Genomic DNA, 17,209 nt, shown 5'->3' with positions numbered 1-17,209 from the left:
TTTCATAAAAAAGTCAATCCGTTTCTCGTGCTTACTTTCCCCTCTTTAGGCCTTTGAAAATTTACTGCGTACATGTGCGGGCGGCTTGGTGTCGCACTGATTAGCACGTCCGCCTCACGGTTAGGAGGATGCGGGGTCGATTCCACCTCCGGCCCTCCCTGGATGGAGTTTGCATGTTCTCCCCGTGTCCGCGTGGGTTTTCCCCGGCACTCCGGTTTCCTCCCACATCCCAAAAACCTGCTTGGTAGGCAGATTGAACACTCCAAATTGCCCCTAGATGTGAGTGCAAGTGCGGATTGTTGTTCGTCTCTGTGTGCCCTGCGATTGGCTGGCAACCAGTTCAGAGTGTCCTCCGCCTACTGCCCGATGACAGCTGGGATAGGCTCCAAGCACACCCGCGACCCCCGTGGGGACCAAGCGGTACAGAAAATGTGCGAGTTAATTAGTCACTCTCAAGCGTGAGATGCTGCAGGTCTCCTTTTTGCCTTCACTTGGTTAACTTCTCCGTTTTTGCACTTGCCATGCTTGTGGGCTTGATCCAAAAGTAATTGTGAGGCATTTAGTGCCATGCAGAAAAAATGCCACTAGCTATAGCTAATTACCCTGCAAAACATTGCATTGAACATAGCAAAAAAGTGAATGTCAGTGACCTTCAAGATTCCTTATCTACCCTTTAAGCGTTGTTGCACACTTGACTTGACACGCATACACACTCATGCAAATGAAAGTCCACGTAGAGGTGAGCTGCATTTTGGCAGACCTTGTGTTAAGCTACTCTTCGTGTTAAAAACATCTTTGCGAACCGTACTCACGTCTTTTCGAATTCCAATGCTGCCCTCTGCTGGTTTACTTGGTCGTTGCATGTCATCGAGAATTGTTTTACAGGTCAATTTCTGGAGCCGTTAACGTTTTTTTTCCACGCATGCAACCGGCCACTTTAGTAGGTACACTTTATTAGGTCTTAGAGGAGCTCTTATTTTAACCTTCTGTTCTCCCAGTTGAGTTTGTTTTATATTGTTTGTTGTGTTTGAATGTATTGTCATCGATATGGAATTTAATATGAAAATTCCGTTACCGCTAGATGGCAGTATAAAGTTGTGAGTATCCATAAAATAGACAGGCAACTCTGTGTGGTGTGTGTAGGTACGATTATATCTTCCTGTGTGTGCGTGCTTTCATGCACTTTGCAAGTTTGTACGTGCATGCACACGCGCACGCGCTCCTGACATTTAACTGAATGAATCAATGTGTGAGGAGGTGACATGTTAATCCCCCTCATACAAGCGCGCACACAACATCTGCGGGTTTTAAAGGCCACCGGGCATGTTGGGCAGCCGCATTACAAGTTGCAAATCAAAAGAGAGTTCAGAGAGACAGATCGGAGCTCATCCACATCACCATTTATGCGACGCAATTTTGTCTGTGAAATTCAGTTTGGTACACTTTTACGGTATTTGGGCTGTCAGACGTTGTGAAATCCATTAAATGTTCCAACGTGGTTTGACTATTATTTATTTGTAACTTCCGTTATGTTGGTCTTTGGTGGATTTTTAGCTGGCTCTGCAAGTGTACCTAATGATGTGTCCAGTGAGGGCAAAATCGGTCAGTCAATTGGCAAACTTGAAGACATCTCCGCTAGATGGCAGTCAAGGAACACGTTTGGCTGTTCTCTCGTTTACCAAAGGGCCCTCACGGTGTCCGAGCGTGTGTACGCGCGTGCGTGTGCGTGTAAACTGGGAGTGTCAGCCACCCATATCCATCCCATCTCGCCTCGAAAATGGGAACTGAATTGGTAAGGGCAAGTGAGCATTGGTCAATCCCTGACCTTTTGTTTGGGCTTAGTGCACAAAAAGGCTGCGTCACACCAGGGGAAGCTTTTGGCCTGGCTTGAAATGAATTCAATCTCTGCTATTGATGCCATAAATGTGCCGCTCTGTAATATCGGGCAATGTGTATTCTACAGATTAGCTTCCTAATCAAGCGTTTTAAGCAGATTGTTCGTGCAGGTCCACGCCTGACATATACGAAGCAATATGTTGGCTCAAAATGACTTGGTCCACTATGTTGGTTTTAGTGTGTTTAGCGTGAAACGTGTGCACACAAAAGGCCCGTTTTGTCATTTTAGCTTGCAGGAAAGGTTGAGTGGGGAAACAGTTTGAACCCTGCAGTCAAAATGTTGCCGTTGTTGGCATCGATGACTGATTCACAGAAGCACTTTAATTGCATTTTTTTTGTGCTGTATAATTTACATTTACCATGAGATGACTTCATTTGGTGAAGTTACAATTTATTTGTATTTTAAGTTATGTATAACCCAATTTACTCAAGAATCATTTCGAATTCCTAGTGAAGGTGTAGAAGGTGTGAAACCAACTTGACACTTGAAGTTTGAAGTACAATTTTTTTCTAAAACTTGGAGTATGGCTACAGAATGTCTTGAACGTCGGGCTTTCCAGTGCAGACTTGTTTGGCTTATGTGACGTCATAAACACGCTCCTTGAAAAATGTGCAATATGGTTTAACACTAAGCTAATTTGCATGTTTTGTGCGAGAAACTCAACAGAGCCGCAAAGCAGATGGCGGCGGCAGGAAAACACACTCAACATGTTTTGCCATCCAATGCTAAACATATGCTTGTGTTACAGCAGGCGTGCGCGTATGCGTGCATCTGTGCGCGTACACGTTGGCTAAGAAGCCCTGAGAACGGCGGGAGAAAACACAGGTGCTCGCTCGGGCTGCATTTAAGCTGCTCAGCCCTCTGTCCAGTCGGTGTGCACAGGGCGAGAGATCACAGCTTGCACCCACTGGCCTCCCACAACAACGCATGCGCGCGTGCACACACACGCAAAAGCCGGGCGCGTACACGCCACATGCAGCTCAACACATGCACTCGCTCGAGTAAACCTGCTGCTGCTGCTGCTGTGCTGGGATGCTTTCATGTTCTGCTTGTTTTTTTTAAAGATGAGCCTCGTGTGTGCCATGAGCACACTCACGCGCATACGCACACTTTGAGAGTAAATACCGTCAAGTCTGAGCATCAAATTAATAGGAGAGGATCTTCAAACTGTAGATGGAGGCGGGTGCGCGTCATGTTGGAGGTCTGTGGAGGGGCGATAGGTGGACGGCAGCAGGTGCACGGCGCGTGTAATTTACTCATGATCGTGAATTAACTTGCCAAGTGTAACATGCATGAATGAAATCACTGGTCACATCTAAATGAAAGAATAATAACAAATATTTTATATTGTATTTAAAGCAATTGAACAGTTGAGTTCCAAATGGTACTTTTTTGCAGATGTATGAGACAGCTGACAGTCTGAGACGACTCGTTAGACAGGCGTCAATCAAAGCTTTTCGTCGCTCGAATGGCTTGTTCCGGTGTGCGTGATGCGTTTGTGCGTTGATGTTGTTAAAAACGAAACCGAAATGCACGCTACCTGTTGAGAAGTAACGAGTCCCGTTTGCTTTTGTTTACTGCATGCATGCACACCAACTTATATGCAGTTAAGCGACGAAACGAGAGGTCGAGAAAAACAGGGCAGAGCAAGTATTTCTCCGCGCCAGACTTTGGCCTACCTCATAATAATACCTCCCTCCCTCCGTCCCTCCCTCCCTTCCTCCCTCATTGCATGCAACCCCCCCTCACCCCCACTGTTAACTTTGGCGAAAATGTCTCACACAGGATCCACATAAACACACACGCAGAAGCCCGAATCGTCACTTAGATGTCTCGTGACAAGTTGAAGTGGCAGGAATTCAAGGCAAAGGTGTAAAAGGTGTGCTTGCGCGCCGTGTGATCGTCTCACATTCTTGCCTTCTAAGTATCACACACACAGATTACTCCTCGCTAAGTTCTTTTGTGTGCTGATCCATATTTGACTTGACACATCACGAACACGAGCGCCCCCCCCCCCGCCACACACACACACATACACGTATGCACGCATGCACGCGCGCGCACACACACTGTGCGTGACCCCATGCAGAGACGCACCCACGTATGCTTTGCACTGACACGCCCCAAACCTCCAAGGCCTAATTGGAATTCAGTATGATGTCGAACGAATCATGAATATATCTGAGCAATATTTTAGAAAGACCTGCACGAATGCACGTCAAAAAATATATAAAAAATCTTACGTATATAGCAATGAACTGGCGGGGTCCCCTCGCACCTGTTTTCTTAATGCTTCTCAAAAATTTAACAACAAAACTTTTAACTTTTCTAAATTGTCAAGTTAATGTAACATTTTCCGCATGCCTTTAAGTAGCCTCCTAGAAAATATTTTTGCGTACACAGCGGCCTAACTTCACAACAACTCATTGAATTGAGTAACACTGTGAGGAAGTTTTCTTTCTATATAGAGAACACTTTCTTGGTTTAAGATTATTTTTGTTATAATGACTTCACCTACGTGTGACGAAAAAAAGTGACGTGTGTCATGTTTATTCCAAAAAAGGCTGCTTAATTCGGACAGAACAGTTGTTATTTTTATTCTAATCCTAACAATAGATGAAATTATTTTAAAAGATTTGGGATAGTAAAACATTAAATAATACGTGCATGCACTCAAAAAACTCTTAATTGTACATGAGGAATATAACGCATTAGGAGCTAAATTATTATTATTATTATTGTTACAATTTCTATTAATAATAATAATATTGTTATAAAATAATTTCTTATTGTTATGATGATGATTATCATTATTATTATACTATTATTACTATTCTCTTGCGTTCCCCAAACTAACTGACCCAAGAGGACCACTTTTTATCTCTTCAGAGCAGAGTGCGTGCATGTGTTTTTTGCATTTTGGACCCCAACCCCCCATAAAAAGCTGTAGAACCAGGACAGTAGGCTCTTCAAGCCACACGTGCAACTCCCCCAAATCCTAAAAATGTCCTGTGACACATGTTGAAGATTTGGCTAAGAGAGTGAGAGGGAGAGACTTGCTGGGCAGAAATCCCCCTCTTTTTTGTTTCTTTTTTTTTGGGGGGGGGGGGGGGGGGGCGAGGGGCAGGGGTGCTTGTGGTTCCGGGAAGAAAAGATCTTTTGAGAGGTCCACAATAGCAGATTGGAGCAGGGGAGGAGCCCCATCGCGATTAGGCCATTTAATGGCGCGTTTACTTAATTTCGGCATTCAGTCACAACGGTAAACAAAAGGTGCAAATCGCACTCAGAGCTTTTGGTTTTGTTTTGGGGCTTTGCGGCGGCCGTTTACATTGAAGGCGCGGTGTACCTATTTTAACGGCAGCAAACATGACTTTTTTTTTTTTTTGCTCGTGTGCGAGGAAAAGCTTTAGGTGAGTTTTGTAACCTGCTGCAAGCAACCCTAAGCCTACTGAGATGAGCCTTAACGCCCCCGTGCACAATCCAATCATCGTCCACTATGAGCAGAAGTTGAGCCACTTATGGACACACTCACTCCAAAAGCATTTCAATTAAATATTATATTTGATTATTTAAAAAAAAAACAACAACATAAGATCCTATGATATTCACATATAAAAACATGATTTGAAGGTGAGGAGGAGGAGAAAGGTCCACGTAGTGATATGCGCAAATGTCACATACAGAACAGACAGGCTGAACTTGAGCACGCGTGAGTGTTTTCGGTCTGGGGACAAATTGGAGGAGGAACACCAAGTGAGTGAGGGATGAAGGGTTCGTTATGTACAAGCATGTTTCTACACTTTTTATAATACAGCGCGGGAGAAAGATTGCCTTTGTTTTGTTTTGTGTTTCTTCCTTCTTTTTCTTCTTCCGATATACATCCTCCCGTATATATAAAAATTGAAAATAAAAAAAACAATACATTGTTTTGACCCCACACAGGCAGTGACAAAGTAATATTATTTTTCTTTTTTTTTAGGAACGACAACAAAAAAGGTGCTTACGACTTGAAATGATTGTCTGATGAACAAGACCGAAATAATGCATCTGGTCTGCGTGACGTCGTCACAAAAATAACCGGTCCAAATGTGTTTATTCCCTCTGCAGCTCGATGCTCCTCTGGATGCAAAATAATAATTAAAAAAAAAAAAAAAAAAAGGACTTTTCATGCAAGTCTAGTATTGTTGGCGTATGATGAAGAGGAGGAGGAAAGGCGTATATAGCCAGGCTCTTTTTTCTTTTTTTTTGAAAGCGCCTTGAATTAAAAAAAAAGCACGTGCTTTATCTCTTTTTATGTCATATTTATAACGGTCCTTTGCACTCCTCCATCCGAGTCTTTTTTCCCCCTCTCGGGTCCATTTTCCCTGCCAACAATTCTCTTGTTTTGTTGCATGGTGGTGGTTATCATACGTCGCACTCGGAGTCACTGGAGGTGACGGACAGGATGGAGGTGCCGGTGTCCACGCGCTCCGTCATGCTCGACACGCTGGTGGTGGGACTGGCCGCCGTCGACGGCGACTCCGCCGAGCTGTGAGGGGTCAGGCCGGCCTCGGACAGGGAGCGCATGCCGCCCGCTCCCATGGCTTGGTGCTGCAGCCTGAAAAAGCAGAAACGGCAATTAGCGTTTAGCAAAAAGAAGCCGCTTTCACCAGCAGCACCCCTCCTCACCGAGCTCCCTTTTTGAAAAATAAGGGCGCAAAGCTTTTTCTTTGCCCCCCCCGCCCATGCAACCCCGCAGCCGGCCCCATGCAGGGCAAGGAAAGGAAAGGCTGCCTCAGTAAAGCGCTTTTCGGGCACAAAACACGGCAGCAAATGTGGTGAGATTTGCCTGCCTGCCTGGCTGCAGTGATTGTCCACCACTTACTCTCGTTTGCCCCGTGTGCGTGTCCACGAATGAGTGACGTGGAGGTGGTCGCAATCATCCTAAAATGTTGCCCTGCAATCCACTCACCATAATAACTCCGGCCGGCGTGCTGGATGAAAATATCAGCCTGGAAAATAATAACTGTATGGACGCTTGTGTGTGCGGCATGAAAACTGCCTCCAGCTCATCTGCTCGTAGATTTGTTGTCGTTGTTTTTTTTAATCAATTACGAATACAGTGATAGCACACTTAACGTTATGAATACTGCCTAGTCTGCCATTGCTTTGAAATCTCGCAAATATATTTTCGCTGATCCCCAGCACGAGATCGTGTGGCTTGACAACGAGGCAAAGTAACGAAAATGGAAAGCTTTCATAAACACAACAATATGATGTGGTGTAAACGGATTTAATATTTGAACGGGTTTTGTTGTTTTAAAGTGCTCTATAAATAAAATTCAGTAGAACAATTGTGTTCGATTTCCCCAACAATTTGCTTAAAAAAGACCTCTGCACATTGAAGTATTTGTGAACTTCTTTCGACACATTGCAAATATACTTTAAAAAAAGTAGTATAGGCTAATATAAATAATCTCACGTAATTTAGGTTACTGAGCAAAAATGTCGAATTACAGATTAAAGAAAAAACTAACGTAATTCCATATTTGATCGTTTCATCCAAACAAGGGTAAAACGCAACAATAATTGCATTTTTAGTGCAAAGCCGATCATAAATTCCAGTTTGAAAATTTGTACTGTCCTCTGAATTGTTTCTATTTAATTAAAGCAAACGTAGTTATAGTTGAAGCGAAATGAAAAATCTGCGTTTTGTCGACTGTGCGTTTTGGGCCACTTTAGGACATTTGCAGGCGAGCAAAGGCGACCTGCCTGCACGGTCGTCAGCAAATCGGCGGCCGCCCGCCCCGAGCCGCACTCGCGCCGGGGACTTGCCGACACCGGCCCGGCCGGTTCGGAGGAGCGGCTCGAAGTCAAATCTCAACGCGTGTCGGTCCTTGGCACCAACCTGTTTTTGGCCGCCGCGGCTCTGTCTCGTTGCCTTCGGTTCTTAAACCAGTTTCCGACCTGCGTGGGAGTGAGTCCGGTGGCTTGCGCCAGTTCCCTTTTCTTGCTGGGGTTGGGGTAGGGGTCCTGCAGGTACCATTCCCGCAGCAGGCTCCGCGTCCGCTCCTTGAAACAGTGCGTCTTCTGCTCACCGTCCCAGATGGTCCGAGGCAGCGGGAACTTCTTGCGCACGCGGTACTTGTCCACGGGACCCAGCGGGCGTCCGCGCAGCTTCTCGGCCTCCTGGTAGTGCGCCTCCAGCCACATGGCCTGCAGCTTGCCGTGCGAGTCTTTGGTGAACTTGTGGTTCTCCAGGATGTGGTAGAGGTCACGGAAGTTGCCCGTGTGGAAAGCCACCACGGCGCGGGCGCGCAGGATGGACTCATGCTTGTTGATGGCCTCGCAGGCTCCGGGCGCCACGGGCAGGGACCAGAGGAAGCGGCCCAGCCGCTCGATGTCGCCGGTCTCCTCCAGCGTCTCGCAGACGCTCGCCACCTGCTCCGGGGAGAAGTTGAGCGTGGGTAGCTGGAACATGGACAAGTCTTCCGGGGACCTGGCGGCGGGTGCGCTGTTCGCCAGGAGCAGGGGGCGATCAGCGAAGTTGGGCAGGAAGAAATGGGAGGGATAAAGCTCTAAGGGCGATCGGAAAACCATGGAAATGACCTGAGAGGGAAAGCCAAATTACCGAGAAAAAAGAGGGGGCGACGAGCCCGACGCCGGCAGCCGCCGCCTGCACGGCCGAGTTGCGCGCCTGCCTGACGAGAAAAAAAAAAAAAGCAGATCGAATGATTCAATGGCTATCGCCTAATGACACCAGCCTCATAATATCTCCCCCCTAAATCCGCCGTTGAGTGTAGCATTGAAACATTTTGTTTCCCTTTTCTATTGGTCTTCTTGGTGTCGCCGCGCCGTTGCCATGGCAGCGCTGCCAATCACTGTCAAGCGTGCCAATCATTAGCCAGTACGTAGCGCGAGGCTTTCACCACCGGTGCCGCGCGCACGGGGGGTTATCAGAGTCTTCCATCGCCACGGCAACTCCCCCCCCCCCCCCCCCCGCATAAACGCCCCTCCCCCTCGTCCGCCCCTCCCTCCCTTTTATACATCCCAGCCTGCATCGCAGCCTATCTGCTACACGGAATGAGCAATTAGAGCTCGGCTGCCAATATTATTGCCATCTTTGACGAAGCTCGTTAAAGCACCCCTTCAAAAATGGAACGACTTGCATGTGGACAGGCTGCAAGGGCGGCTGGCGAGGCGGGATGCACAAGACTTTCAGCGAGGGGGACGAGTGGAGTAATTCGGGAAGACTAGTTTTGTCAACAAATCCAAATTATTTCACCTAATATTTATTTATTGTTAGTTTGTTTGTTTGTGTGTGTTCCGCCCCCCCTCTGAATTTGTCACGCTAGGTGCTCCGGATCGGCTGTGGTGGTGGTGGTGGTGGTCCCGGTGCAGGCTTCGATGTGATGCCGCTTCCCTCGTTCGTCCCGCCTCCTTCAACTTACTCCTCCCAAGAAACGGCAAATCAATATCAACAAGAAAGCTCCCTGCTCGCGTATAACTTTTTCTGCCAACACCGATCCCCCTCCCCCTTTTTTTTTCTTTCTTGCAGCGTGATCCAAAGCTTTAAGGACACGATCCATGTCCACATCTACGGTCACAGGGATCGGCTTAGTGCGGTAGCCGCGGCCGGCGGTGTGATTTTCATGTTTGCGGCTCATATGTGACCGAGGGTGTTAAAATCGCGCCGATGGAGGCATAGTGACGCGCATTGTGAGCCGCCGCCGCCGCCACCGCCGCACGACTGGAGACGCCTAATATGACCTGCAGAAAGTTGACATAATGATCTTAAGCCGCCTTTGCTGCAAATCGTTGTGGAATTCAAAACTTTTCCTTCGCTCTCTCTGTCTAGATGTGCACATTCTTCGGCACTCATGAGCGCCGAGCTTGGACTGGACGGCGTGCGTAAAAGCACCACTTTAGCGCATGCACCGACTTTTACGCACTGAACTTCAGGCCGTGCACGGGAACATTTGGGTGAGTTCCTCGTCGCAGGAAGTAATTCAAAGTGGTTTGAAAGGAGGGGGGGGGGGGGGGGCAATGGCGACTCCGTGTAGTGGAAGTAAAATGCTGGTATTTTCACGCTGGGGTTAAAGCCCGCAAGCCTTCAATGCCCCTCGCCCAAACCAAGTTACAAGTGAAGAGCTTAGCAGTGTCGCATAATGCAAAGCCGAGCTCCTTACCTGACCGGCTCTCCTGGCGCACCAATTTAAGAGTGCGCTATTCAAAGTCAAGCTGCAGGTGTTATCTAAGCTTGAGGTTTTAATGGGGACTGTGGGGAGGGAGGGATGGGGGTCGTTGTGTTCAGCCCTCGCAGGCAATTCGGAAATCGCTGCGAGAACGGACAAGAGGTGAAATGTAAAACCTGAATGGAGAAGGCTGGCTTTGGTGGTGGTGGGGGTGAGGGGGGGGGGGGGGGGTCTTAGCGCTAATTCACATTCTTCTACGCGCCTTTTGTTTACGTTAAGCATGTAATTAACACTCCCCCTCCAAACAAGTTTATTCACCTGCCGCTAATTGTGTGTTTATCCGAGGGCTTGCTCAATGTTCCGAGCAGCGGGGAGGTGCAGATTGGCGGGTGTGTGTGTGTGTGGGGGGGGGGGGGGGGGGGGGGGGGGGGGGTCTTGTTAGTCCTCTGTGCGCACGCACCGCGTGAGTATGGCGAGGAACACAAACACTGCACACGCGCTCGGGACAGAAGCTAACCACGTTATACGACGTTACGATATTGCTCGTGGGACGTGGATGAGATGGGCCTTGTGACGTCATGAGGCACGCGAGAGAGAGCGTTAGGAAGAAAAAAAAGAAGGTAGCAGAGAGTTGTATTTGTGACCGCTCACATTGTGTGTGTGTGTGTGTGTGTGTGTGTGCGTGCACGCGTGTGTGTGATTGTGCGTGCGCGTGCGTATGTTGTCCTTATGCACACATGCAGGAGCAAGAGGTCTGCTTGACCACTGGAGCACCACGCATGCAGGGACGGTAAGACACATTTCGCCAAAATTTGGGGGACATACTTGGATTTTTTTTAAGGGGGGGCATCCAAGTATATGTTTCTTGTGCAAGTTTGAATTTAAATGTCACATTTTGTTTGTTTATATTGTTAGTTATTATGAATGAAATTTAATTCGTTTAATTGAGTTTTTTCGGTTGTGCTTCAGTGTTTGCGAATGGACAAAGTCGAAATTCAACAGCGGCAATTTGTGAGTATCACCTAAAATGTCAAAAAAAGTGATTGATTGCTTGAATGAAATTAATTCCGCAAATTTACGAATGATGACAAGAAATAACACGTAATTAAATGTTATGGTAATAGTTACGGTTTGCAATACGATTTTGTAACGTTTTATTTTGTCTTTTATGCCATGCAAATTTACAAGTAAACTTTTAGGATATAATTTTAAATTTTTGAATTGCCGCTGTTAACATAGTCGAAATTTCACTTTTTATTCAAATTAATATTATATATTATTGTCGTTATAATGGTGTCTGCATATTTAATATTTTAAATTATCCGACGAATAATTTACATTTTATGCTTTTTAATTAACAAGTGCGTGTCTATTTTTTTATGTCAGATTTATTAACCCTATATAAGAATATCGTTGACGGTTTAACGCCCAACAATAATATGAGACTTAAAAAAAAAACAAAAAACTGCAGTGTGTAACAGCAGAACTGGCCCAAAAAGTCTCTAACATGCCTCTTATTCTTGACCCCCTCCCACCCCCCAGCCCCTTCTCTTCTTCTGTCTGGTTTGCATTGTGCGCTCTCATTAGGGGCACTTCCTGGCAGAGCTGCGCGCTTGTATCGGAGCTGTCCAATCAGTGTATTTACACGGCTTGTTAGAGATAGTTAATGAGGGGACAGCCACCCCCCACCCCTCACCACCAAACTCCCCTCCTTAACATTAGGATATACCTTGTGTCAACTTCTAATGAAGCTCCTTGGAAAATTGTCTCCAAGTTGTGCTCAATGGAAGGATGAAGACGCACACACATACACACACACACACACACACACACACACACACACACACACACACACACACACACACACACACACACACACACACACACACACACGCACACACACAGACACGCGCGCGCGCACACACACACACACGCACACACAGGCACACACACACACACACACACACTGAACAAATTAAACATCTGACAGAAATAGAAAACTAGTATCCCAACATCTAATATTTTAGCTTCGACCCATGTAAATAATACTTAGTGCATCATGGAATTTGTAACTTCATGTAAACAAAGGCGAAGCAAAGCAAATATTTGAAGTGTTCTAAATTAAAATAATTGGATTTAATACTTCATGCAAATAAGCATAAATGAGTTTATGATTTTCAAAGCACTGAAACTGAATTTGAATAGGCCTCCAAATGTGTTTTGCTCACAATTCATGAGGAACGATGAGCTGAGCTGCAAGTAACAGGTGCAGTCCAAGTCTCCAAATACATTCAAATGTCTTTTGTAAGAGCAGCCAATCAGAAGCGAGGTCATGGCAATCACTAGCCAATCGGAAGCTTACCCGGTCCTGCGATCAATAACAGACAAAAATCTTGAATTACGATGAGGGAATATTCTAACAATATTTTGGGTGCCAAAATGTAAGGTCACAAAATTAGGAACCCTCGCCCCCATGCATGCAAACACCAAATGCCGTAATATATATATATATATATATATATATATATATATATATATATATATATATATATATATATATATATATATACATAGTGATACAGCACATAATAATAATAATAGTAATAATTTATTTGATGTTTTAAATCACAATACCCATGTTGAAATGGATAGGTACATTTTAATGCTGTTAAAAGTATTTTCCATGACTGTCTAATCATCTGGGCAACTTTTGCTACAGGTTGCGTCCAATCATCTATCCACTCGAAACAAAACATTATTTATTAAAAATAATAATTAATATAAAACCATTAATAATTTAGATTATTTTAGCTGCTAACTCCAATTTATTAACAATGATGGCTTAATTTAACAGACTTTGCAGCACTTAAACAGATCTTACTGTTTTTAGGTAATAATAACACAAATCAAATTCTCTATAATAATATTTTTGAAATATTCCTGTTGTGTGTCTGAATTGCATAAAGATTGCTTGCGCGTGCGCATGCGTATGTTTCTTGTCTTTTCTTCTATCAGCATGCACGTGCCATCGTTGAAAGCAAGCATGGCGTTTCCCTCCACATCACGTGAGTCTTGTCCACGCGTGCGCGTGTAGGCCATCCCAGGCCGTGAGTCTCGAAAGGCACCTTAAATGTGGACCAGACATGGACTTGCATCTTTAGGGCTGATTGGCATCTTTGCTAAGCTTGTTCTTGCAGGTCTTCCTCCATCCTGCCTGCCTGCATATGTGTGTGTGTGTGTGTGTGTGTGTGTGTGTGTGTGTGTGTGTGTGTGTGTGTGTGTGTGTGTGTGTGTGCGTGGCAGATGTCACGGCGCGGCCGAGGATGGAGACGTTGATTTGAGAGCGCAAGCAAGCAAGCAAGCTTATCAAACATTCATGCATGGCAGCTGCACTTGTGTGTGTCTCCTGTAGATGGTGAAGCACCTCACCTCATCCCCCACCTCACGTCCACGTCTCATCATCAGGCGCCCTCGACCCCTTTTTAACCCACTTGACACTTGAACACGTAAACAACCTGTCTGTGTGACACGTACACGGACGGATACTTGATTAGGGACACCTGCCCCATCCTATCCGATGCGAAAGCTGCATCCAAACCTCGCCGGTGCAACTGATCGATAATGACAATTTTGGTTAGAAATCAGAAACAACTTGTTCCAGTGTCAATAAGTTAGCCTAAATTCACATGATTATTTCAAACTGAAAGTGAGGGCATCAAATGGATAAATAAAACGAAACAAACAAAATTGGAACGGCTAATTCATTTGCCCCACGAGTCCACACAAGTTTACTTCACGCATAAGAACAACCAGAAATAATCAATCATAATTAGCAAATAAAAATAAATATTTGACTGGACATTGCATTTAAAGTTAATAGTAGCAGTAGGTTTTTAAGAAGCTTGTGTATTTTGGTGGCTCCCCACTTTAAGGCCTCAACACGCATTCTAAACTTATAATAAAACCATCATTCGTAAAATAAGCGCACAAGTGTGACGATCCATTCTTGTAAATTATTATGAAATCATCATTTGTATGATTCGTTATTTATTGAATTGATCATCAATTGTGATTTGGATTTTTGGTTTCTTACTGTAGTGGTCATATTGTGACAATTGTAAAAACAAATCGGTAGTCCGGTAATATTTGATCTTAGCGTGTTGCAGATGTTGTTTTGTGGCATCCTACCCCCGCAACCCTAACCCACATACCTTTCAAGCCCCACCCTTTCTCTTGCGAATGTCGTGCAGGAAGTCGTCGGAAGGTGAGGTCACAGGTTCGCGGTGAGGTTAAAGTGAGATGGCCACGACTCCTATGTGACTCCCCCTCACTACCCCAAAGCACGCAAACAACCCAAACAAGTGGGCTTCCTTCCTATACAGGAGGATGTGCGCACCCCCAGCCCGTCCGTTTGTTTTGCCCGTACCCCACCTCCCTCACCAACCAAAAAAGCCTCCCCCCCCCAACAGACTTGACTTCCTCGAGAAATCGTTAGTATGTTTGCTGCTGCTACTTTTAGCCTGCCTGTCAATTCACAATGGTTGAAAAAATACTCCATTTCATCATGATTAAATCTGCTCTTAATATGAGGGTTGAATGTGAATGTGAGGCGGAATCTGGTCATGATCGCTTTGTGACGATGACACACAGGTCAAGACCAGCACCGGCACCAGGACCAGTCAGGCTTGATAGCTTCATGGATTGAAACAAATGGAAACATGCAACAACAATTCTGAGTGGTGTCATTTTGTCTGAGTGCGCCTGAAGATACCTGAAGCATAAAAGTTGATGGCTTGGAATTTTCATAAAGTGTTTGAAAAAAATTTTCTCTTGAGTAATGTGTAAGATTGCAAAATAGAACAAAGTCCGTACATGGAGCCCTACTCGATGGAATTATGTTTTGAACTGGATTAATCAAAGCCAGCGTATCGCTGCCACATATGAAAAACAAAAAAGTTTGGGATCACATGAGCGAATCATCATCCAGAAAGTTCCAAGAGTTGCCATTTTCAAGCCATGACTGTTTCTGAAACAAACGTTCTTCAAGGCCAAAAACGTTTGTGGATTTTGGGGAATGAAGCTCATGTTCTGGATCTCATGAGTAGTGGCTGCACGCCCTTTTCCTCTTGCCTCAGTCTCGTTTCATTCAAAGTCGTCAAGAACCAAACCTCGGAAATGAGCTCGACCGTAGGCGAATGCTTTAGCGAGCTGCCGCGAGGCAAGAGAACGCAGCACGAAATGTTTGATTGTCAGCAATGCATTGGGGCTAAAGTGACATGTAACGTGCATGGGGCGGAATATTCAGAGAATGAGTGAATCGGTTGTTTTGCTCATCCCAAATAAAATATGGCGTCAGTGTAAAAAAAAAAAAAAAAAAAAGAGATTAGGCCTTTCAGTGTCATAAAAGAAACCACTTACCCGCACCAGAGGTAATTTGTAACCTTAGCAACTGCTTGTGGAAAATGAATGGTGGATTAGAACAACACGCACGCACACACACACGCACACACATGCGCGCACACACACACACTAGGGTTAGGGTTTCAAATTAGAGTTAGGGTTTCAAATTAGGGTATCAAACTGGCGAGGTTGGGAAAAGGCGGGATTATGTCGTCGCTGTGATTTATGAGAACGTAGCCGCGTATCAGGTGGCACAAATGAGCCAGCCTTCGTTCTTCGACATGACTCTCTAACTACGCCTTCTCCCGCCACTGCAAGTGGCCACTGCGAGTGACGGCAAACGTCTTCTTGGCTGACATTTGCTGACATTCAAGGAAATGCATTTACCAGCGTCGTACACTTCACCAGGCGGCCATGATGGACCAGCTGCCCCCACCTGGCCTAAGTGGAGGCCACGTGAATGGGAGGGGGCTGGGGGCGTATTCTTTTATAGCAACCCTCAAATGTCATGGTGGAGAAAGCGAGAGAAAAAAAACCCGACATCTTTAATGGGCTAAGTGTTGTCTTTTCCAGTGGCGACTTGTCAGGTGACGGCAAATCTGAGGCTCCATCCTCAAAGGCCACATTGCTAATCAGCCTGTGAAGCAACCCGAGTTGGAAGACCAAAGTTGCCTCTCACAATCAAGCTCGCAATTTGTTGAGCGAGCTTTATCGTCGAGATTGCCACTGGCAACATCCTTCAAGAAGTGTACCCAAGTTGGATTCTTTCTCAACATGGTCTTTTTTTTTTAAAAGCGTTACTATACTTTATCATTTTCAAAATCAAAGCCTTCCTATAAAGTCCAACGACACGTCCTCAACATGGCACCGTAAGCCGTCAGCTCATCCAAGTCATCAGAAATACTTCCTTGCAAACGCACGTGTCACAATGGCCGCTGTGACAACATAAAGCCAAGATCAGCGTGACATTTTTTCTTGGCCAGCGAGCCGGCAGATGATTGACAGTGAGCCGTGTGACGGGACGGCATGGAAAACAATAACGAAAGATGAGACCGTTAATCGGGCTGATATCCTTTTTCACCTTCCACGCCGTCCACAGCAGGCAATCATGTTTGGACGTGTTGACCTGTGCTGTCACACAGGCAGCCGCTAACAAAGTGTTGGCGCACACATGGCTGCCAGTGTGCAAAAAGTGTGAAAAGCGGGAATAAATAACATGACAAGCCTGCAGGCAAAAAAAAAAACACATTTAAAAAAAATTTTGGTGTGTGATATTTTTATATGGGTTTTTATGTGTGTTTGGGTAAACTGTAAAAGTATCCAGTTTAAATTTTTTGAATGACCAATTTTATACAACATTTAGCCTTTAAAAGAAAGTTGAAATTTCTACCACGATGCAAAACAGCAGACTAGCATGAAATGAGTGCCTTCATGTGCTGTCTTCTTCTTGAGGGAGGAAGCAGTTACTTTATGTAATTGTTCATGATTAGCAGAGCGGGGCCTCACTTCTGGAGGGGTCACGGTGATAAGACGCTTGCACACTGTTTCAAGGACGTCGGGAGCGGCCGCCGCAACAGTCTGAGAAGAAGTCGGCGGAATGGTAATTGTTTCTAGATCAAGAGAGCCGCAATTAATTTACTCTAAGAGCCAGTAGAGGGGAGGGGGGCGGAGTAATCACAAATGCTGCGCGAAAGCAATAAGGTCCGGGAAATGTGATGCAATGCCGCCACGGGGGCCA

General features: G+C 45.5%; 1 protein-coding gene and 1 long non-coding RNA gene across 10 annotated transcripts; one reads left to right on the top strand and one right to left on the bottom strand.

Moving 5' to 3' along the window:
* Nucleotides 1-1,701: 1,701 nt before the first annotated feature.
* Nucleotides 1,702-16,751, top strand: LOC148393529 (uncharacterized). Of its 9 annotated transcripts, XR_015860501.1 has the most exons (6): nucleotides 1,702-1,792; nucleotides 9,735-9,859; nucleotides 10,815-10,861; nucleotides 11,041-11,082; nucleotides 13,087-13,136; nucleotides 14,722-16,751. It is a non-coding gene; the product is annotated as an uncharacterized LOC148393529 (long non-coding RNA). The 9 variants fall into 9 exon arrangements; XR_015860503.1 differs by lacking the exons at nucleotides 1,702-1,792; nucleotides 14,722-16,751 and adding an exon at nucleotides 13,484-14,715 and having other exon boundaries at nucleotides 8,923-9,859; XR_015860509.1 differs by lacking the exons at nucleotides 1,702-1,792; nucleotides 11,041-11,082 and having other exon boundaries at nucleotides 8,923-9,859.
* On the bottom strand, nucleotides 5,440-8,822 carry six3a (SIX homeobox 3a). The gene is made up of 2 exons (XM_088385577.1): nucleotides 7,785-8,822; nucleotides 5,440-6,494 (listed from the first exon to the last, which is right to left on the bottom strand). Exons 1-2 carry the CDS (start codon nucleotides 8,474-8,476, stop codon nucleotides 6,302-6,304), a joined length of 885 nt encoding a protein of 294 aa, XP_088241703.1. The 5' UTR covers nucleotides 8,477-8,822; the 3' UTR covers nucleotides 5,440-6,301.
* Nucleotides 16,752-17,209: the final 458 nt, after the last annotated feature.

The sequence above is a fragment of the Syngnathus floridae genome, chromosome 9 (assembly GCF_059516105.1).
Source record: "Syngnathus floridae isolate MCC-2025c chromosome 9, RoL_Sflo_1.0, whole genome shotgun sequence".
NCBI classification, from domain to species: Eukaryota; Metazoa; Chordata; class Actinopteri; order Syngnathiformes; family Syngnathidae; genus Syngnathus; species Syngnathus floridae.
Note: the sequence above shows the minus strand (reverse complement) of the source record. Positions and strands in the feature narration are given on the sequence as shown.

Excerpts from the sequence above, each read along its gene's own strand:
- six3a (XM_088385577.1), bottom strand. The coding sequence starts at position 8,476 with ATGGTTTTCCGATCGCCCTTAGAGCTTTATCCCTCCCATTTCTTCCTG. Across the intron at positions 6,495-7,784 it reads GCCGCGGCGGCCAAAAACAG|GCTGCAGCACCAAGCCATGG; the intron begins GTTGGTGCCAAG and ends CTGCTTTTTCAG.